A 23,280-nucleotide genomic window follows, 5' to 3' on the forward strand; every position below is an offset into this window, starting at 1 on the left:
GAGAGATGTTGATAGAGAAAGAATTAAAGTGCTTAAAGAGTGAGAACCTGCAGAGGACAGTATAAATGGAAAAGCGTGATGGATTCAAGCACTCTGAAGACTGTTGCATATCTGGCTATAGTAATAGAAACTCATGCGGAAGTGCCTCTCGAAGTGTCACACATTCGGTAGTAAAATGCCACTCATTCACACAATGAAAACAAATATCACACATAAGTAATAATACAAATGGGCAGCTATGTAAAGTTCTATTTAAGAATCGTGTCTGGCCCTTTGCAAAATGTTAGAATGAGAACAGGAAGCTGGTATTTTTCTTGTGGGTGGGAGAGATGCAGAAGGGTTATGGTTGTCAGTAGTTTCAACAACAAGCTGACCCATGCTATAAAATGTGCTTATTAGGCTAGCATGCGGTCATGAACAGATCATCTTCTGAGCAGCAGCAGCAGTGCCTGCCAGCCTGCAGTCACACAGTGTGTGTCTGGTTAGTGCCCTTCCATTTCTGGTGCTGTGCAGCAGTTCTAAGAATTACACTGGAATTATGAAAATGTCACACATAGAAATCTGAAACCTTGGCAGCTATGCAGGTGTCTTAAACAAACTACCGTAAACCCACAAAGCCCGGCATACGTCATGAGTCACAGAAATTACAAGGAGGAAAGCAAAAATAAAATACACAATCACACGTAGAGAGTTTCCAATTAGCAGCTTTACTATTTAGAAATGTAAAAAATATGCTGGTCATTTTAATTAAAAACGGCATTTTGAAAACATATCAACTCACTAAAACACTGGGAATAAATGCAGTTATGCATGCAACTTCAGAGTTCTTCCTATCGACATTGTGGGCAGTTACAGATGCACGACCCCAGTCACAGTTTTGATTTTTTTTTCCCAACTGTTCTCGTAAAGTTTTATATGTTCTTGAATGCAAACGTTTTATGTCAGAAATTCTCAAAAAAAATGATTAAAGAAAGTATAAATGACCACTGCAATGATTAGATTTCCAGTACTCTGGGGGTAGGGGAGGGCAGAGATGGTAGAGGATCTAGGTGATAGTTTAATATTTTTTTAACCAGTTATTAAAAATGCTTGCTGCAGAAAATAACACAAATAAAGACGAGAAAGACAAAGGCCGAAGTCTGAATAAAACGGTTCCATGTAAAGTCGATAAAGTATAAATCCAACAGATTTCAAGAAGTACGAAACCATTTTGCAGGGGATAGGAAACAAAGATTGGGTGTTGCAGAGAGATTCACAAATTATCTCCCATTTCTGCGCCTCGGTCACAGGCGGACGTTGAGGAATGAGGTACAGATCTACAAAATGAGCTTCTCTGAAGGAGAAAAACTGCCTCTTGAAAAGTCACAGTCCTCCCTCCCCCATTTCAGTGAGTTTCCACAGAAAAACGGCTGCCACTTCTTCAAAACTGCATGCGTTACAGATCAGAGTTAACTTTTACAACTTCAAATATCTTTTTAATTACAATCCGACGAGTTAATTGTTGCAGGTATCAGGAAATATGGCAGGAGAGAATTTTTGACCACTTCAAACGATAAGAAAAAAATGCACAAGTTGATGTCTGCACTTACACCGTTTGTCTTTAGTATGCATAAAATATGGCTCCCACTTACCTTTATATCCTCGTTAAAACGGAGGCAATAACTCCTTTAACAAAGTTCTAGCAGTGAAATAGGATTGGCTGGTGACATTCATCATTGCTCTCGAGGGGCGCTGTAGAGGTATTCTAATTTCGGGAATCTTTTAAATAATATTATCTTATTACAAAATATTTTCCCCTCCCCGGAAGGTGGGGAGGGGGGCTTAGATTTGATGGCCAGATGAGTTGTGATGAGACTACTGTTTGATGATAGATGTGATAAATATATTGCACCGCTGCTTCATATTTTTTCTGCTTAGTGTTGCAACTGAAGTGATAATTTACAATTCATGAAAGTTGATTAGGACTTCAGCAGGGGGTGGTGAGCGGGTTTACACCGATAGCTCTGCTTGGAGCTGCACATCACGGCAAGGTTAACAATTGAATAGAGCTGACAGTCCCGCAGAAGGGGAGGTTTATTTACACTGGTGCAGTTACTTAGTATAGCACAAGAGGATAGAAAAATGTACATTCACAAGAGATGATTAGAACTGCTTTGTCAGAATTATATATATGGGTGGGTGTGTGTGTACACACACATATATACACTGCTTCTTAACCCCTTGTATGCGCGGCAAATGTTTGCCTTGTGCGGCAGTTTTAAAGCGTGGGCGGGATCATGACGGCCCTCAGCCGTCATCAGCATATAAGGGGTTAAAAGGCGTAGTACATATGTAAAAGCTGGTAGCTTTACGAGGGTACTGCAAGCATTTGCAAGAACTGGTTACATCCATGCTTTCTTAGATCAGATTTTTGTCCTAGCTTCTAACTATTTACTTTCAGGACTTCGTTAGAGTATTTTGTTAAACGCAGGCCAAAGCTTGGGTAGTCAGGTGGTTTAGTGTCACGTATGCAGGGATGCTCACATTTTAAGATTTGGTGCCTATCTGCTTAGTGAGATGGGGGCCACATGCTTTAACAACTCGCTTGTCCTTCAGCTCTCAGACAGGTGAAGGGATTCAGAAGACTTGGTTGGTTCAGTGATTTAACAAGATGGAGGTGGTTAAATAGGTCAGACCTGGCTCACACGGTTGCCGTCAGAAAGCTGGGCAGTGGGTTTGGCCAAGGTTCACAGCGGATGGAGGGGTACATTTACAAGTTCAATAAGCCAGCTAGGACAGCTGCTGTACGACATGGGGCGGGTGGGTGTTTGCAAGTGGTTCGCTGAACGTCCACTTTACGAGACGGCAGAGGCAGGCAGCCTTATGTAGTTGAATAGTACCGTAGTTTACGAGGTAGCTGAGTTCGACATTTAGTTAGCGGTTACTGCCGTTTTATGAGATCGAAGGGGCGGATGTTTACATTTGTGAGTTGGTCCCCACGCTACTTTACAAGCTCCCTTTAAGGTCAAGTGGTGTCTGCTCCTGCAAAACACCACTGGGCAATGAGTCACAAGCCAATACATTTCTCCGTTAGGTCTGTCATTTTTCGGTCGTTCTCAATAGAGAGCTCATTGCTACCTGCACATAACTCTTGGCTCATGAGACATAAGGAAACGTTACTTCTCTTTTTAATTAAAAAAATAAAAATATTCAAGACTATCAGCTTTTATATAAAATATCAGCAAGGCGAAAAAAAAGGAAACAATTGCTGAGGTAACTACATGCCTTGAGGTAGGTTTTTTAAGTTTGTTTTTTCATTCTTTTGATACACACACAGCAATGCCTTGCTTTTCCCACACCTCAAAGTTGTTGCAACATTATAGAAGGACAATAACTACATTGCTGTAACGCTGTCTTTCGTCACGAGCAGCGACCCTGCCGTGGCCAATTCCACAAGGCCATCTGGCCACATTTCAGGGGAGAGGTCGATTGTACTCAGAAATGTCAAGTCTCCACTGGAGGAAGCCACTTTTGCTGGAACAGCAGTGATTTTGTGAAATGTACTCCATTTTTACCTTTAATCATTCTCTGAAGCAAAAGGTTATGGACAAAAAGCCAACTACCACTCAGTGCGCGCTTCATCTGGCATGGAGGGTAATCCTTTCCTGCTGGGCTGAAACTAAATCTGAGGACGCCCTGCAGGGTCCGTAGGAGCGACTACATGGCAAAATCCACACTACCCACAACATGCTTCAGAGGGCAAGATAGCGCCTAACAGTTGAACTTCGAGTTACCTCCCACAGATTCAACAAACTATAAAGGTAACAGGAATGCATATTGTTTAAGGACAAGCACACTGGTTCAGTTCAAGTAGTTTTTCTTCTTCTGGTAACAGACATGTAGAGGCACAAGGGTGACCACCAGCCTCGAAGAGTGTCCCCTCCCTGCAAGCAGGCTTACTTCAGTCTAAGAAGGGCGGTAGGGTGAACCTACAATGACACTCGTCGTGACCTCAAGGTACAGCAGAGGTGCACTCGACTGCAACAGGCCATAAATTGGAAAAGCTCCTCAACTCATTGGCAACTCTTCCACATTTTGATTACGGGCTAAGCCCCAAATGTAAACAAGGCATCGGAGCACAGCATTCCACACAAGTAGCCACTGTCCTTCTGAAAACTCTAGATATAAAATCAATGAAATATATTTAAAATATATAAATTCACATTAAGAGTGACTGGAATCAAGAACCAAACGTTCCGTTGTCCTATCATTTTGGTTTTTGTCTTTAAAAACTGCAATCCTTTGAACTACTGCTAATTTACAATCGAAGCATTTCTCCAGGTTGTTCAGAGTCAGACAACAAGACAAGCCAAGTAAACAAACAGAACTGAGTTCCAGTACTTCTATTTTTGTAAAAGAATAATGCCCATGATTCATTTTGGTTCGAATACTGTTAGCAGCTGCCTGTCCGAAAAAGAACTACAAAAAGGTTATGTGCCTAGGATAACAAAGGTATATTTTGTGCTCCTAACAGTAATAAGTGTACATTCCATGCAGTAATATTTGTTGTCAACCATTCAAGTTTTTTTCCTTTGCAAACTTTACTCTCCATCTGAAACAGGGAGGGAGGAGAGGGGGGAACTAGCGATAAGTGATTGTGGGGGGTCAGGGTGGAGCAGTCCGGATGGGATGAGCTACTCGGCAATGTAACCTCACACAAGTGAGCACAGGAGTGCCTTTCTTGGAACTACAACAGACAACTTGCTACAAGGGTCCAGTTATTGCTTATTTAGCTACATTTTTCTAAAGAAGACCTCTGAACGTGGGGTATCCCCTACAACAGGAATCCTAAAAATACAGGAAACAAAAATGTTTTTGAATGTACCAATAGTAATGGAATACCACAGAGTATTGACCATTACTCTGAAAAGATGCAGCATTTTGAGGGGCAAGTCACCAACACTCTGCTTGTACATAGGCTAACTCCGTTGATGACCAGCTCTGGGCAGGGGGCACAAATGTCAGAAGCGTTGCTCAAGGGCTCTAAAGTAGCCCATGCTAGCCAAGGTCATGCAAAACCACAATGGAAGATGCTTTGGAACGAAGGTTTCTGTGGAGAAGAGACCTCAACTTCTCTCAACAGCACTTCATACCATTACTTGGGAATTGTCTAATACTTCTAGCTCTGCACTATGCAGAACGTGTTACAGCATGTAACAACGGAATTAACGCTCTCGTTCCAGAACTTGAAAGATCACCAACCACTTACAAAGAGGGAATTAGGATAACATGCACCAGAAGAGTGATGGTCTGCAATATTGAAGAGATGGGGCAAGTGAGTCAAGTGGACATATGTCCAAACTAAGTGCTCTGTGCTGCTGCTGGGCTCTCAGGAACCCTGTGAAATGTGCACGTTCAGCTGGCAGTCATTGCCAATGCATGACAGCATGATGCCCAACAGTTCACTTGCCTTGTGTAAAGAGGCCTTAGTCCTGCAGTTAGAATACATGTGATAATCTCTCCAATAACTGGAACGGGGGAGAGAGCAACACCCATGAAAAGCAGACTTCAATAATCAACTAGCCTGGATGTAAATTAATAATTAACTTATGAAATTACAAATTGTTTACTGGTCTCAATTCAGAGGTCTTTCATTCGGAGTTCACTATATATGAAATTTCTGCAGGAGTTTGAGATGCATGTGTGCACTTGAGTTAACTCATGTGCAAGGTCATTGCTTCAGCACTACGACAGACCAGTACGGTCTAGTTTTTTTTTTTTTAAACCCAGGAAGTAATATAATAGGAGCCTAAGATGTAATGCAGGTCTTTAAAAGACACAAAGGTTCTTAGGATGAGAGAAATCTAATGGATTAAGGCCAGCCAACCAGTGAATCCCAGCCAACCAGTGAATCCCAGCCAACCAGTGAATCCCTGCCACCAAGTACGCAATGCTACAGACCTGCGCCTTTGCTCTACAAATCATGTTTTCGGGATTACAATTCATCAAGTTAAGTATATAGGAAACAGAAAACAAGGACGGGGCCATGGCTTCCTTGATAACTAATTTTTCTCCTTACAGACCTTGTGTCAGAGTGCCAAGAAAAAAAGGAGTACATAGCATGTGTTGCATATATGGTAAAATGCAGTACAAAAAAAATCCTTCTTTAGAGCATTAAGCTCCATATCAGCACGAATACTGTCTGGCAGAATACAGAAATCGAACGACTCCTCTGTCAAGGATCTTAAATAGGAGGGTAAACCAAATATTATGCATATGGAAAACAGAATACCGTTGAACAGGTGGGGCTCCTAAAGCACTACCCTCTAGAGCACAAAATATACCTTCCTGGACACCTTTGGATATAAACATGTGTAGATGCCTTTTCTGAGCAGGCCTGTGCTCTGGCGAGGGAGTATTTCCAGACGGCAGCCTATGAACTCCATGAACCAGCAAATTCTGTTCAAATGGCAAAAAAAAAACCTATTCGTCCCTTGAGAGGCTAGGAAATTTGGGAGCATTTGCCGAATTGCTTTTTTTTCTTTACAGATTCTCGGCATCCTGAAATCCATAATTTGTCAACGCATAACATATTTAAAGCTCGACTACTTTACATATATAATTTTTCGGACCCAAATTTCATTTTTCACAGAACCATTTTTGATCCTGTTAAGCAAGGGCACTGTCTGTGGACAACGACTGTCAGTCACCATCAGTGGTGGTCACTGACCGGCAGTATCGATCACTGATTCACAGTCACTCTTAAGCCTGGCATTGGTTCGCTCTCCTTGTGTTGCATCTCATTTCCTCCGCACTTGTGCTTGGCTGTTCTGTCCTTTCTGCTGCTGCTGCTTCACTTGAGCCAGGATGTCCTGAATCTTGCGCTGGGCCAACTGAAGAAAGAGAAAGAAGTACAGTGAGTGGCTAGGTTCTGAAGGTAGATCGCTTTGGAGCGTGACAATGATGGATGCACTTCACATTTTGATACTGAAATTATATATATATATTTATATATTTAATGAAAAAACCATAGGTTATAGACCATATATAGTTAGGGATTAGCATTTACAAAACCTTATTTTACTCACACAAAACCATTGAAATTCGCATATATAGTTAGTTGCAGTAACTATATATCGCGCACCCGCAATCCACTGCTGATGAGGTCACATATTACATCATTCATGACATGTCAGTGACATCACTGATTTTTTTTTGCCCCGCGGGGCCCTTTTAAAGCCCCCACATCAAACCCAGGGGTCAGGGAGGATCTACTCTGCCCCCTTATGGTCAATTCCCCCTTTGTTTTGGCCACCTCTTGTGTCTCGATCCTACCGAGACACAAGATGGCGGCCGCTCCGGACTGTTTAGAATGTTTACAGACACCGGGGAGCCAATCAACTTTCCGCGCGCAAGTTGCGTAGCGCGCCCGGAGCGCTCCCCTGTGCGCGCTTACAGATATATACATTTTTTTGAACCTAAATTACTCAAAATCCACTATTGTACATATCTTGAGACCTAGCAAAGGCACATCGGGCTACCATCCCTACAATTTTGCCAAGTTCTATAGAAATCCATTCAGCCGTTCGATCTAAAAGTGAGTCCAACCGCCCTATGGAAAACTCAATGTTAAAAACACGTTTTGGAACCCCCCTTTTTTCTCGGCCCCCACTTCACGAACCCCCTCCCCAAACTTTCAGGGGAAGCTCAGAAACAAAATGTGCCATTGTCCAGAAAATTTCAGCCAATTCCGTCCTTCAAAGCCAAAGTTATTCAACATAGAATTTTCAGAAATCCCTATTCAAAAAAATCCTAACTATATATATATATATATATATATATATATATATATATATGGAAAATGCTACTTACCAGTATGCATCTGTTCTTGGCATGTAGAGCTGCAGAGTTGTACACTTTGCATTAGATAACCACCTGGTGTTGGGCTCAGATGATTGCATGTTGTCTTGGAAGAAGTCTTTTGTAGTCACGAGACAGGTGAGTCCTCGCCTTGGACGATAGTGCGCATCGGCTCCATCCTTAGATTGTTTTTCGCCATGATGGGAAATGGAGTTAGTAGAAATAAAGAAGGGATGTCCATATGTATATCTAATTAAGATGAAACTGGAACAGATACAGGTCCCGGGAGGGCGTGTACAACTCTGCAGCTCTACATGCCAAGAACAGATACACACTGGTAAGTAGCATTTTCTGTTCGAGGCAAATGAGCTGCAGATTGTACACTTAGCATAGATTGTGCAGCAGTGTCTCCCTTGGAGGTGGTCGCTTGTAACTGTTGCAGTAGTTTGAAAGAGTTTTTAGAACAGCTTGGCCTACTGCGACTTGCTGCGCACATCACCACAGTAGTGTTTAGTGAAGGTGTGTGTTGTAGACCGTGTTGCTGCCTTGCAGATGTCTTCCAGGGGAATGTTCCCTAAGAAAGCCATAGAGGTTCATAGTTTGCATGTGGAGTGCACTCTAGGACGAACTATTGATGTACATTTTGCTTTTTGATAGCATATTTGTATATATATATATATATATATATATATATATATATATATATATATATATATATATATATATATATAACAATCCACCTTGCAATTCCAGCTTTAGAGATGGGGTTGCCCTTATTTGGTGGAGAGAAAGCTACGAACAATTGCTTTTCGAAAGGATTTGGATTATAATAAAGAGCTCTTTTAACATCTAGTGTGTGTGGAGCTCTTTCTGCTACAGAGTCTGGGCTTTGGAATAACACTGGTAACTCCACAGATTGGTTTAAATGAGAGTAATGACTTTTGGAAGGAATTTAGGATTTGTTCTGAGAACCACTATTACTGTGTAATTATAAAAAAGGTTCTTGAATAGTGAAAGCTTGAATCACACTAACTCTCCTAAGAGCGGTAATAGCTACTAGAAAAGCTGTTCTCCATGTGAGGAATTGCAGTTCACATTTGTGTAGAGGTTCAAAAGGTGGTCCCATGAGCCTTGTAAGAACAATGTTTAGGTTCCACACTGGAGAGGGTGGTAACCTGAGAGGAATGATTCTTTGTAATCCTTCCATAAATGCAGGCACTCTAAATAAAGACAAATGTCTGTTTTGTAAATATGCTGCAATTGCTGTCAGATGTAGGCGTATAGATGAATATGCTAAATTACATCTTTGTAAATGTAGAAGGTAGCAAATTATATTTTGGATGGAAGCATCTAGGGGATCAATTTGGTTATTGTTGCAGGAAATGGCAAATCTTTTCCATTTAGCAGCATAGCAAGCTCTAGTAGTAGGTCTGGCTTCTTTAATGATATTCATACAGTCTGGTGGTAGGCTAAGATAACCAAACTAAGACCTCAGGAGCCAGATCGCCAGATTCAGTTGGCTTGGGTCTGGATGTCTGATGTCTTCATGGATCTGCGTTAGCAGGGATGGTGTCAGACGTAGTTTTTGGTGTGGAACTCTAGATAGTTTTAGCAGTGTTGTATACCACGGTTGGCGTGCTCATGTGGGAGCTACTAAAAGCAGTTTGAGCAACTGTTGTCGTAGCTTGCACACTATTAGTGGTATTAGTGGCAGTGGCGGAAAAGCGTACGCAAATCTGCCTGACCAGTTCATCCATATCGCATTGCCCTTGGACAGCGGGTGTGGAAACCTGGTGGCGAAGGTTGGGAATTTTGTGTTTGTGTGTGGCGAACAGATCTATATCTGGATGACCCCACTTGTGAAAGAATGGTTGAAGAACTTGCGGACGTAGTTCCCATTCGTGAATTTCTTGTGTCAGTTGACTCAACAGATCTGCTATCTGATTGTGAACTCTTGGAAGGTGTTCTGCTAACAGATATATGTTTTGTGGAATGGCCCATCTCCAAATGTGCTGTACAAGCTGGGACAGCTGTAATGTGTCCCCCCGTTTTTGTATATAGTACATGGCTTTCATGTTGTCCGGCCGGATTAAGACCGCTTTGTTTTGTACGTGGAATGTTTTGAGCGCTAAGAATATTGCTAGCTGTTCTAGGTGGCTAATCTTGAACAAGCTTTGTTGAATGGTCCATTGCCCTTGAGTTGTATGATGTAGGAGATGGGCTCCCCATCCTGTGAGATGCATCTGCTGTATTTGTGGAACAGGTTCGAGGAACGGCCGCCCTTTTGTCATGTTTTTGGTGTTCCACCACTGCAGAGAGCGATGTGTGCGGCTGTCTACCAACACCAGGTCTGTTAGTTGTCCTTGAGCCGGATTCCACTGTTGTGCTGGACATTCCTGTAACAGACTTATTTGCTGTCTTGCATATGGCACAATAAAGATGCAAGATGGCATCATGCCTATTTCTCATAAACACTCTGGCTGAGAGAGTGTTGATGTTGAAACTTTGTGACTAAGGCTTGAATGCTCTGTATCCTCGCTGGACTGGGATACGCTAGAGCTCTAGACGTGCTATTGTAGCCCCTAAATATTGATGTACATCAGAGGGCTGTAGGTGCGACTTGGTGTAGTTGATTGTGAACCCTAAATCGAGCAATGATTGAAATGCCTGATGTGTGTGTTGGACACACTGATTGAACGACTTGGCTTTTATGAGCCAATTGTCTAGATATGGGACGAAATGCATCGGTTGTCTTCGGAGATGTGTTGCTACTACTGCTAGGCACTTTGTGAACACTCTTGGTGCAGTTGTTACCCCGAATGGAAGGACTTTGAATGGATAATGCTGTCCTTCCAGTACAAACCTCAGATACTTCCTGTGCGAAGGATGTATGGGAATGTGGAAGTAGGCGTCCTTTAGATCTAGTGCTGTAAGGAAGTCGCCTTGTTGCAGCAATGGGAGCACTTGTTGTAAAGTGATCATATGAAAATGATCTGAGTTTATATATTGATTGAGGGGCCTGAGGTCGAGAATTGGTCTGTGTCCCGTCCTTTTTGGGTATTAGAAAATACAGCGAATAAACCACTGTTCCTTGATGATGTAAAGGAACTATTTCTATTGCGTCCTTTTGAAGAAGTGATAGGACTTCTTGTTTGAGCAGTATAAGATGTTCTGCAGACATTGGACGCTGCCTGGGTGGAGTGTGTGGAGGGGTAGCTGTAAGTTCGAGGCAGTAGCCATACTGGATAATTTGTCTTACCCACTTGTCTGTTGTGATGGAATTCCAGACAGGTAGGAACTGTGTTAGTCTGCCCCCCACAGGAGTGGAGTGCTGTTGGGGGAGCAGAGGGAAGTCACTGTTTTGTGGTGGAAGCGGTTCGATTATTGTTGTTACCTCGACCTCTTCCTTTATTGTTGTTGCCTTTATAGCCTCTTAAAATAACCTTTACTGGAGGATGTCTGTATTGGATTTGAAGGAAGATGTATTGTCTGCTCCAGTCTGTTTGGAGCCTCCTCTATAGACGAAGCGACGAAAGGAGCCTCTAGCGTTTGTGGATTGCAAAGCTCCCATAGATTTGGCTGTATAAGTATCTTTCTTCATTTTCTCTAGTGCTTTGTCTACCTCTAGTCCAAACAATTGATGTTGGTTGAATGGCTGATTCCAGATGGTAGTTTGCAATTCCTGCTTAAATCCTGAAATGAGTAGCCACGCATGACGTCAAAGTAGGACACTAGTGTTTACAGCTCAGGATGCAGTGTCTGCTACATCAAGTGCGCACTTGATTGAGGCATTTGAAATTAACTTGTATAAAGGTAAATTGCCTGCGCCTTATATTGGTCAGGCAGATGTTGTAGTAATGTCTCTAACTGATCATAGTGAGCCCTGTCATATCTTGCAAGGAGGACTTGTGTTCGCAATACGCCATGTTTTGGTAGCTTGTGCAGCTATCCTTTTGCCTGAAGCATCTATTACCTTAGATTCTTTATCAGGGGGTGGTGCTTCACCGGATGTCTGAGTTTGCTCTTTTTCTAGCATTTGACACGACTAGGGAATCTAAGGGTAGCTGTCCTTTAATGTAGGCAGGATCCTCAGGAGCAGGCCTGTACTTTTTCACAATTCTAGGGTTTCGAATCCTAGCACGTACAGGATCTTTAAGTACTTCTGGAGCATGTTTAATGACCCCTTTAATCATAGGAAGAATTTGAACAGATTTTTGTGATTGTTCAAACGTATCTAATGAAGTCTTCCTCTGCCTCATCTGAATGCATGGTGACCCCATGATAGATGGCAGCCCTATTCAGCAAGTGCCCAAAACCAACGTTGTCTTCTGGAGGAGAAGGTTTTGATGGATATGAATGTGGGTCAGGAATATCTGGCACATCTTGTGGGTTTGGGTACTCCCAATCTAGATCATCAACAGGGTAGGGAAAAGGCTCATCTGGGTCTACCCCTCTCCCTATTCTATACTCCTCATTTGGAGGTGTATGTGGTGAAGAATGAGGAAGAGTTTTCAAGAGAATTTTGAGGTGAAATGTTAAGAGGAACAGGAGATGAAGGAGAAGGAAGTATAGGAGAAGGGTGCATAGGAGATGTGGCAGAGTCCTTCTTGACCAGCACTGCAGGTGTAGGTGCTGTGTCAGATTTCCTCTTCCTGTGTGGTGTAGTGGATATAGGACCTGTCTTTGGGTCAATGTAGACCTTTTGTAGAGGATCAGGTTGGAAAAGGTTTTCTCCTTGCGGAACCTTGGCCGGTGCCTATTTTTTTGGTTCTGGGAGTTGTTGCTGCTCTTTTTTAGCCTTAGGAGTTAGTGTCCTTTGGCGTAGATTTCTGCACCAAAGGTATTGTTTTCGGTTTCGTAGGCTGTTACGAGGGCTTGAGCGCATCGGAATCAGGCCTAGGTTCCGGTACCGAAGATATTAGCTTCGGAGTGGAAGCTGGTGTCTGTCTCGAGGCGTCAGACGCTGGCTTCGCTTAACGCCGAGGACCGGAACCGATGTATGTCCACTGCAAGGTGAGATATCCAATTCAAGACCACCCTCATGTTGTCCGGTCCTGTGTGAAGCAAGCAGACTTCCCTAATTGGACGCAGGCTGGCAGTTTACACAGACAGCACACTATACTTGAGGAGCAGCTACTCTGCCCTCATTATACTGTTAGGATAGGGAACCCCATCCTTCTTTACCCCACATAGGGGGCTGCTTTTACCCTGAAGAAAGTCCCGGACCTTCACGGCCAGAGAGGACTGAAACATGTTGGCACTAGGGTAATAGGACCATAATACCCTGAAGAGACCCACTTGTATAAATAATTTCTATACAGTATTTTAACCTTCCAGATAGACCCCATAATAAAGGGATACCGGGGATCTATCTAGGTGATTTTATTCTATTTAATGTAAAGCCCCCTCCTTGAATATATCAGAAGAGCTTCCCAATACTGTGGTCGAGCCCACCCCGACTTGTAGGGGTCGGGGTGACCCGATGATGAAGCATGACACCACTAGGGTGTGTGAGGGTAATATAAACAAGTTAGTTTTTTTTCCCCAACACACATGGTTGCGCCAGACACAACCTAATAGTTAAACTACCCGAGTAGCTCCTACTTTTCTATTTTTGAGACCGCAGGTACAGTTTTTTTTACACTTTACTCAACTGACCAACCCGTGGTCTACTGGAGTATTTTTTCGTGCTATACTTCTCTGGGAGGATATACTCCGGTTATTATCTCTCCTACCCTCAGGGTACTTGGTTCACTCCAGTTCCCGTCTGTGCTATCGTCTGTCTCGAGGCGTCAGACTCTGGCTTCATATTTTTGTCTTTAAAAGTAGTCCGTTTCGGAGCCAGGACTTTTCGGTTTTGGTGCCGAGGGAGCTGGTGGGATTGGCACGTGCGGCTTGCTCGGTAAGGAGCTACCGGAAGGCTTGAGTATTTTCTTCGGAGCTGGGCTCGATGGCGGGGCTTTAGAAGTGTTTTTTCGGTCGTGACTGGGCCCCGGAGGCGGTGTGTTGACCTTTGCCTTCAATTTGGGTGGTGGGTATGGGACAGGAGCAGTAGTACTCATGCGCTGACCCGATTGTATGGAGTCATTGGAGTCGTCTGCCCCGGATACGATTTGGAGATCGTCTGAATCGTCATCGGGAACAAGCGGAACTGATTCGTCGAAGATGTCCACCGGTCCTGGAGCCGATCTCTGCATGTCGTGTCGACGGGCCCTCCGATCGCGAATGGTCTTCTTGGATTGCACAGGCTGTACAGCTGGATTTGTCGTGTTCTGGGAGATAAGCACAGGTTACAGACCTCGTGATGGTTACTGTGTGGGAACTTTGCCCCACACTTGGGGCATCTTTTGAATGGCGTCCTTTCCATGAGGTGTAGGCCTCATGGCGTGGCTAGGATCAACGTCCCGCATCGACGACCGGAATCAAGATGAGTCGAGACGTTTCTCGATATCGAAAGTAGTTTGGTGAAGTTTGAATACGTTTTTACACGTCAAAGTACTTGAAAAGTAGATTTCGTACGGAAGCGGACAAGTTTAATTCGAACCCAGTGGCAGAAAAAAACAATCTAAGGATGGAGCAGATGCCCATGTGCACTATCGTTCAAGGGAAGACTCACCTATCTCGTGACTACAAAAGACTTCTTCCAAGACTACAAAATGCAATCATCCGAGCCCAACACCAGGTGGCGATCTAATGCTAAGTGTACAATCTGCAGATATATATATATATATATATATATATATCCTAGTTAGAGATTTTCAGACTCCCTATGTGCATGTTCATTCCAGAGCCAGAATGTGTCCTAGGGTTCACATCTGAACACAAGTTAAGGAGAGTATCTCCAAGCTAGAGTAGGGGGGCCTTCCAAAGAAGATGGGCAAGAAGCACAAATGATCCTAACAGAGAAAGCTTGGTGGGGTGGATTACAATAAGCTATTACACAACACTAAACCCCAAATAAAATAATCACATTAATCAGTGTAGAATGTGATTTTATTAGGGGTTTAGTGTTGTGTAATAGGCTGTCTCCCTGGTTTTCTCCTATAATTTTCGCATTGCAGGGACCCTCTTATGTATATTTTGTGGATTACAATAAGGCCAAGGTGGGTTGAGTGTGACAGTGTAGCAAATTGACTGAAAAACGTGTCAAACATGTGAAGCTAGCAGAGCTTTCTAGTCGCAAACACAGTATGGGCCCATACCACTGCGCACAGTTTATAGAGCAGTAGACCACACGCTGTGCCATCTGGTGTTTGGTTCGGAACACCAACTTGTTTATCTTTTATGTATTGAAGCCCCCCCCCACCACACCCCCTCAAATTCCACCCCCTACAAATCAAACCAGGTGACTGTGGGACATGGTAGTGTCAGTAGCAGTCTACTAGGATCACAGGTGAAATGAAACGCAAGCAGCAAACAAAGTGTTACAGGTAACGAATAGTTTCTTACCCGTCGGTGTAGTTTTGCAGCTTGAAGATCTTTCTGGATTCACTATGCTGTGCATATTCCGCGGTCTTGTGGTTGGGTCAGGATTCGTAGTCTTTTCTTTTTTTTTTTTTGTAGCCCTTGTGGGCGTCGGCGTCACACCTCCTCGGGTGCATTTCCGGTGACGTCGGCATGCTTCCTGCGGAAGCTCCCACTCTTGGGCGCCATCTTCGGATTCTTTTTTCCGTGTTTCCTTCTTTTCCGAAGCAATGGCAATGTTCTATTCAGGTGAGAATTTCTTTACCGCTTGTCCTTATATTCTCTTACTTCTCTTTTTTTTTTTGACCACCTCTTTTCTCTCCAGCCTCATCTTTCTGGCGGAGGTGGGTGGGTTCGCTAGTGAATCCAGAAAGATCTTCAAGCTGCAAAACTACACCGAGAGGTAAGAAACTATTTGTTTTGCAGCGTGAATCTTTCTGGATTCACTATGCTGTGCATAGATTTCGTAGAGGTTTCTCATTTCTGTGGCGGCTGGGTGGAAGATGAGCTCTGGTTTCTGAATATATGCTGGAGCACCCTTTGTCCGACTTGTGCTTCTTTGTTCATCTGAACATCCACGCAATAGTGCGTCGTGAATGTGTGCACCGAAGCCCATGTTGCCACCAGGCATATGTCTTGTATGGGTGTATTGGCCAGGAAGGCTATTGTAGCCCCTTTTTCCTAGTGGAGACGGCACGTGCCCCTTTCTGCCAGTTCTTCCCCTGCCCTTTTGTGGCAGAGTTGGATTGTTTGCGCGATCCAGCGTGCGATAGTGGTCTTAGTCACTGCCTTGCCCATGCAACTGTTGGCGAACGACACAAAGAACTGTTTCGTTTTCCTGTGTCCTTTTGTCCTTTCAATGTAATGCATGACCGCCCTTCCTGCGTCTAGGGTGTGCAGAGCTCGCTCTGCGCTAGTGGTTGGTTTTTGGAAAAAACTCGGTATCTGTATGGACTGGTTCATGTGGAATTTGGACACCACCTTCGGCATGAAGTGTGGGCCGGTCCTCATCACAACCCTGTCATTGTGTATTTGTAAGTAGGGCTCCTGTAGCGTTAGCACTTGCAGCTTGCTCACTCTGCTTAAGGACGTTATTGCAACCAGGAAAGCAGTTTTCATAGTTCGCATCTTCAAGGAGGCCTTGTGAAGCGGCTCAAAGGGCTCCTTCATGAGTTCCGTCAGGACCACGTTTAAGTTCCATGCCGGTGGTGGCACACGCTTGGGTGGTGCGATCCTTTTCGCTCCTTCCAGGAACCTCTTTACAACTTGTGATGTGAAGAAGCTTCTGCCCATCTCACCCCTTGAGTATGCCACTATAGCCGCCAGGTGAACTCTCAAGGAGGACGAGCTGAGGTTTTTCTCCAGTAAGTGCGTCAGGTACTTCAGTACCGTGGAGTCCTTTTTCATTTTATTGTGCAGTCTTTCCTTCCTGCACCACATCGTGAATCTTTTACACTTTGCGACATAGCACTTCCGTGTGCTGGGCCTTCGTGCCACCCGAAAGACCCTGAGGGTGCTCTCTGGCAGTCTCAGATGTGCGAACTCTATGTCCTCAGAAGCCATGCTACTAGGCTCCTGCTCTCTGGTTCTGGGTGCAGCACCTCTCCGTTCTGCATGGAGAGCAGGTCTTTTCTTCTGCCGAATCTGTGGGGTGCACACTGTGCCATCTCCATGATCTGCGAGTACCATGTCTGCCTCGCCCACTGTGGCGCGACCAGTATCAGGGTCATGCTGCTCGCTCTGCACTTGGTAAGTACTCTGTGTATCAGTGGTGTCGGGGGAAAAGCGTAAGCAAATGTCCAGGACCAATCTATCCATAGGGCATTCCCAAGGGACCCTTCTTCGTGTTGTCTGGATGCGAAGTTTCGGCATTTCACATTCTGGCGTGTTGCAAACAGGTCCACTGATGGCGTTCCCCACCTGTTGAACAGCCTCCTCGTCTCCTGAGCATTGACCTCCCATTCGTGGGATGCCGAGGTCTGTCTGCTCAGCCAGTCTGCCTGAATGTTCTCCTTCCCTGGTAGGTGTATGGCTAGCAGGTCTTTCTGGAGAGGGATGGCCCACCTCCATTTTTTTGATTTTTTTTTTTAAATATATTTTTATTGCAGGAATCCGTACAACAATACAGTAACGACCAGCATCATATTATAGCCAACTTTTACAAGATATAGCCCACCGACCCCTTTCCATAGCCTTGCTATACAGCCAAGCAGCCCATATCCCTGGGGTTGGGCGGCGAATGTAGCTGGGGTCAGTAGGATGCGGGAGCTGGTCCGGATAACACACTGTCCGTCCTCTGCTTTTCTAAACAAACCCCAACCCCCAAAAAGATACCCCCCCCCTCAAACTTCCAGTCATTGTGGGCACCTAGGGCATTCCGCCGAAGCCGTGGCAAAATAACGCCTGATCTTAACCGGGGTCAGGTACGCCCTATGACGAACATAATAGTGGACCAGTTGGAAACGGGCGTTACGTGTACCCTTCCATGCTCGCCTCACCAGCTGGGACCAGGTCGTCTCCGGGATCTCCCTACCGATGTCCTCTTCCCAGCGGGACTTCAGTGTGGCGAGAGGGACCAACCCCTCAGTAATCAGCCTGCCGTAAAGGCAAGTGACCGCCTTCACTGTGCCCGCAGACATCATTACATACTGGCACACCTGGGACAATTGAGGTTCCTCTAGTCCGTTTTGCCAGTGCGCCTGGATCACTCGCACAATGGCCGAGTGCAGCAAAAAGTCGCCCCGGGGGATCCCAAAGCGGTCAATGAGATCCTGAAAGGACAGGAGCACTCCGTCCTCATACAGGTCCCCGACGAGCTGTAAACCCGAATCCTCCCAGTCCGCCAGTCGCGACCAGTCTCCTCCGTGGGGGAGGGCCGTCAGCAATGGCCCACCTCCATATCTCCTGCGCCAGCGTTGAAAGCGTTGTTGACTGTGTTCCACCCTGTTTGTTGATGTAGAACATCGCCGTGGTGTTGTCTGTCTGTAGCAACACTCTTTGCCTGTACAGTCTTGTCTGGAAGGCTTTCAGTGCAAGGAAGATTGTCTTCAATTCGAGGTAATTGATGTGCTTTGTCGCATCTGCTGGCGTCCAAAGACCCCTCACTTTGAGTTCCTCCATGTGAGCGCCCCATCCCTTCAGGGATGCGTCTGTGGTGATGATCACTGTCGGAGTTGGGGGTGTTAGAGGCTGTCCCCTTGTTAAGTTCTCCATGGACCACCATGTAATCTCCTTCTGCACTGCGTGCGTCACCACCACAAGATCCTCCCAACTGCCCGAAGCCTGTGACCATTGTTCCTGGAGCCATGCTTGCATGGGTCTCATGTGGAGCCGCACATTCGGCACTAGGTGGATGCACGATGCCATCATCCCCATGATCTTGCTCGCAGTCCTCACTGTCCGAGCTTGTCCCTTCCGGTAGAGGCGAGTTTCCTTGACCAGTGCCCTTGCTCTCTTCTCGCTGGGGAACACTTTGCCCTGTAAGGTGTTGATCTCTGCCCCCAGGAAGATCTTCACTTGCTCCGGCTCCATTGATGATTTCTTCCAATGGACGGAGAACCCCAGGTTTATGAGCGTGCTAGTCACTGTATGTGCATGCTGCTTGCACTTCTGGTACGAGTTTGCTTTCACCAGCCAGTCGTCCAGGTAAGGGTATACGTGTATCCCCTGTCTTCGTAAGTGCGCTGCGACTGCCGCGAGGCACTTCGTGAATACCCTCGGTGCTGATTTCAGTCCGAAGGCTAGCGTTGTGAACTGGTAGTGGCCTCCTCCGATTGTGAACCTGAGCATATGCTTGTGCTTCTCGTTCATCGGTATGTGTAAGTAGGCGTCCTTGAGGTCTATCGTGACCAAGAAGTCTCCGACCTGCAATTGCGGCAGCACCTCCTGTAGAGAGGTCATTTTGAACTTGTGTTCTTATGAATTTGTTGAGGAACCTTCGGTCTAGGATGGGTCTCATCTTGTCGTCGACCTTTGGTACCAGGAAGTACGCTGAATATATTCCCTTGTTTCTTTCCCTGAAGGGAACTCTTTCTCTGGCCTGTTTTTGTAGAAGTTCTTGCACTTCTTCCCGAAGCCTCGACAGCTGTTCTCTTGCTGGTGGCTTTCCCCTTGGTTTTCTGTTTGTTGGCTTTCTCTCCAACTCCAAGCAGTATCCGAATTGGATAATGTTTTGGATCCATTTGTCTGATGTTATTTCTCTCCATTCTTGGAGGTAGAACTTTAATCTTCCTCCCACTGGTGTCATGTGGTCGTAGGTGTTTAGATTGTCCTGACCCCTTCGTACGTGGTGCCCCCTGGGATCTTTCCTGTGTTCGGGCACCCATAGGTGTCTGAAGTCACTTCGAGGTGGGCTGCTGGCCCCCCCTCTTCTATTCTGGCCACGTCCATTTCTCCCTCGAAAGGACTGACCTCTTGACTGGTACTGCCAGGACTGCTTCTGGTGACCTTGCTGAGCCTGCGAGTCTGCCTGGTGCGTTTGCTGGAAGGCCTGGTGCGATGTACCTGGCTGGTTTCCACCTCTCCCGCCGGGCCTCCGTGGCAGGGTGCCTCTTCTGTTGCCTCTGAACTGCAATGCCCCCATGGATCTTGCCGTCTCGTTATCTTTTTTGAGTTGCCATAGTTTCTCGTCAAATGTTGCTCCGAAAAGCGTTTCGCCGTTGAACGGTGTGTTCAGGATACTGTGTTGTACCTCGGGTTTGAACCCTGAGATCCTGAGCCAGGCGTGTCTCCTTTCCGTGACACCCATCATCATGAGCCTGCTGGCGGTGTCTGCTCCGTCCAGGGCTGTCTTAAGGCAAGAATTTGCAGCGTTTTTCCCTTCGATCAATTTTTCGGCCTTCTGCCTGGCATCCTGGGGTAGGTCCTTCACCAACTGCCCCAGCCCCTCCATGATCTGGTACATGTGCCTGTTTAACAGGGCGTTGGAATTAGCCATGCGCCAGTGGGTCGCGGCATTCCGCTCGATCCTTCTCCCCACCAGATCCATCCTTTTGCTCTCCTTATCCGGTGGTGGGCCAGAGGTAGTGGATACGCTCGCCCTCTTCCTAGCTGTGGCCGTGATAATGGAGTCAGCGGAGACCTCGCCCCGAATGTAGGCCGGGTCCTTCGAGGAGTGTTTGTACTTTTTCTCTGTTCTGGGAGTTACCGCCTTGCATGTTGCGGGCTCTTTGAACGCTTCCTTTCCCTGAGCCAAGACGCTCTCCAGCATTGGAAGGAACTGGCTTCTTGTCTGTGTTGGGAGCAAGGTCTCTAGCAGGAAGTCTTTCTGCTTTTCCTCGTCGAGCTTTAGCTTGAATGCAGCTGCGGCAGATTGTATCGCCGAGTTGTATGCTCCGATGTCGTGCGGCGGCGAGGGCCTCGAGGGGTATGAGTCGACCGCCTCTTCCGGGCTCTCTGTGTCGACGTCTAGGTAATCCTCCTCGCGTGGGTCAGAGGTGGCCGACTGCGTCCAACCTACTGCCCTCTTCCTCCTCATAACTATAATCCTCGTAGGGATTCTCTTCACCTTCCTGGTCGTCGACCATCTCGTCGCTAGGCACATGGTCGTCGACATGTTCTTCCTCTTCGACTAGATCTAGCACGGCGTGCTTGGTCTTGTGTGGAATTTTGAAGGCACTGATCTCAGCGTCGAAACCCTTTCTCCGCTGCAAGAGGCTTGCCATTTCGGCTTCTAGCCGACGTTTTTTCCTTTCTATCTCGACCGAGTTTTCGGCTTCGGAACATTCGGCCCCTCTCTTCGTCGCCTGGCTCAGCGGCGAGATTCTCGGTGTCGATGGCTTGGACGTCGAACTGGCTTTCGGGTCCTTGGATGGCGCCGAGGCCTTAGGGTCTTTCTCCCTCGATGTCGATCGGTCCCTTTCGGCGACGATCTTCGACGCTTTCTGCTGGTCAACAGCTCTCGGCGCCAGGGACTCCTTCTCCGAGGATCCGCTGGGCCTGTTTGTGGTCGCGGATGGCAGATGTCGCTGCGTCGGCGCCTTCGGGCTCTTGGCCTCGTACTTTCGAGACTCAGAGTCTCTCGTGTTCTTGTGGGACGTCGAGTCTCCTACCTTATCAGGTGTCTTCTTGTAATCGGTCTCTACGACCGTGTAGCTGTCGTCTTCGGCGGCAGCGTTGTCCTCTTCCTCCGAGGACATCCCCAGCTCGTACAGCGATGGCGTCGGGGATTTTCCTTCGAGGGTGGCGTGTGCTACCCTCTGTCTCTTCCTCACACGCAGGGTCTTCTGGTCAAAGACGGAGCAGGCGTTGCAGTCCTCGCTTCTGTGTTCTACCGGCAGGCAAAGGTTGCAAACCGGGTGCAGGTCTTTCTGCGCGTACTTGTGTCTGCAGTTCGGGCAGAACTTGAACGGCGTGTTGTCCATCCTCGTGCGTTCAGGCCTCCCTGACCACGTGGACGTAGACGATCGTCGAAGTTTTCACCTTTTCTCTTAGTCAATGTTCTGTGAAGTCTTCTTTATTCTTCTTCTTCCAATATCTTCTCCAACTTTTCAGCACTTTCTCCAAAAATGTCTGGAGCCCAACGGGAACGATCCAGACCCGACCGCGGAAAAAAGAATCTGAAGATGGCGCCCAAGAGTGGGAGCTACGAATCCGGACCCAACCACAAGACTGCGGAATATGCACAGCATAGTGAATCCAGAAAGATTCACGCTGCAAAAGTAATGCTTTCCAATTGCAGTATGTTGTGGATCACATGCTATACGAAGACTGCATTCACAAAAAAAAAAACACACCCTCTTGCCATCTTTTGCAGGGCGATTAACACACTGTAACCTACTTGAATGTAGGAGACTGAGAAAGTGGCTCTATATATACTGGACAAGAGTAAGGTACAGTGTGTATAGAGTCCACAAACCCCAGAGGTATAACAGAGGTTAAAGCCTGGTGTGACCTTACTCTCTAAAGTGGTAGCTTGGTCGAGCAGTAAGGCAGTACCAAAGGACAGTGTAAAGCATTTGTTGTACACTCAGTCAGCAAAAGGTTTCACACACTCAAAGACTGAACTTCAGGCCAATTGTTTTTTATATCCGACCTAGTGGTTTTAATTCTAGAACCAACAGGCATCAAAATATACTGTTCTCAATATGAGAGGTCTCAGTTGAGTACTTTGCAGAAAGGCAATAAACTTTGTAAACACAATAGGTACAGGGGTTGCTGTAGTCAACACAATTCTACACACAATTTAGCATTGAGCTCAATGGATTTTCTTGTATAAACAGTTGATTACTTTGTAGATTACTTTGGTAATCCCAGAACTGGCTCCTAGATTCAGTCCTGGGGTCTAAGCTGGAAACAGTTTAGCAAAAACATAGGTATTGCATTGGCTTTGGGGTGTGTACCCCTCCTGTGCGGGGGGAGGGGTACACACCCGGGGGGCCGCACGCAGCGCTGCTGTGCTGTTGACGAGCTTGGCTCGTCATGAGGCACAGCGGAGCTGCCCTCGTGATGCAAACACAATATATATCCTGAGCTAACACATTTAGGGGAGTATAAGTAAACATAACAAGTCGTGTGTCTGTTCTCTTGTCTTTTCAGTGATCTTTCTTAAAATACTCTAGCCGTTGCAAACACGTGTTTCGTCTTTGGTGGTAATAAACCACAGACTTCTTCAGGGCTAGAACAATATAATATGAGTCTATCAGTCAATTTATCTGACATACAATAGAGTCTCAATGTTCACCTCATGTGTTCAGTTGCGCATGTTTGTGCCCCACAATAAACATAAGTCAAGAGTTGGGTGATGAGTTTTCAGAACCCAAGAGTTCAGAAAAAACACAAATGAGGCAAGGCAGCAGATTGTAAAGCATAATCTCTAAACCATAGTGTGTCAGTAAAAGGTATATAGTAGTAAGTGGGAAACACCAAAACGCTCGTGACGAGCTGAGCTCATCACAACAGTAGTTTTGGAACGTTTAGCACAGTGGGGAAATTATCCCCGCGTGTGAACGTTCCAACGGCTGTGACAAGCTCAGCTCG

The 23,280-nt window shown here is 46.0% G+C and overlaps 1 protein-coding gene across 1 annotated transcript in view; it reads right to left on the reverse strand.

Annotated features, from left to right (window-relative positions):
- Window positions 1-5,761: 5,761 nt before the first annotated feature.
- IGF2BP1 (insulin like growth factor 2 mRNA binding protein 1) overlaps window positions 5,762-23,280 on the reverse strand; it is a 402,021-nt gene continuing 384,502 nt past the window's right edge. The window contains exon 15 of the mRNA XM_086924241.1: window positions 5,762-6,872. Within this exon, the coding sequence (XP_086780367.1) occupies window positions 6,780-6,872 (93 nt within the window). The 3' untranslated portion in view covers window positions 5,762-6,779. The remainder of the gene's footprint in view (window positions 6,873-23,280) is intronic.

Source organism: Lissotriton vulgaris, chromosome 5 (assembly GCF_964263255.1).
Source record: "Lissotriton vulgaris chromosome 5, aLisVul1.2, whole genome shotgun sequence".
NCBI lineage: Eukaryota > Metazoa > Chordata > Amphibia > Caudata > Salamandridae > Lissotriton > Lissotriton vulgaris.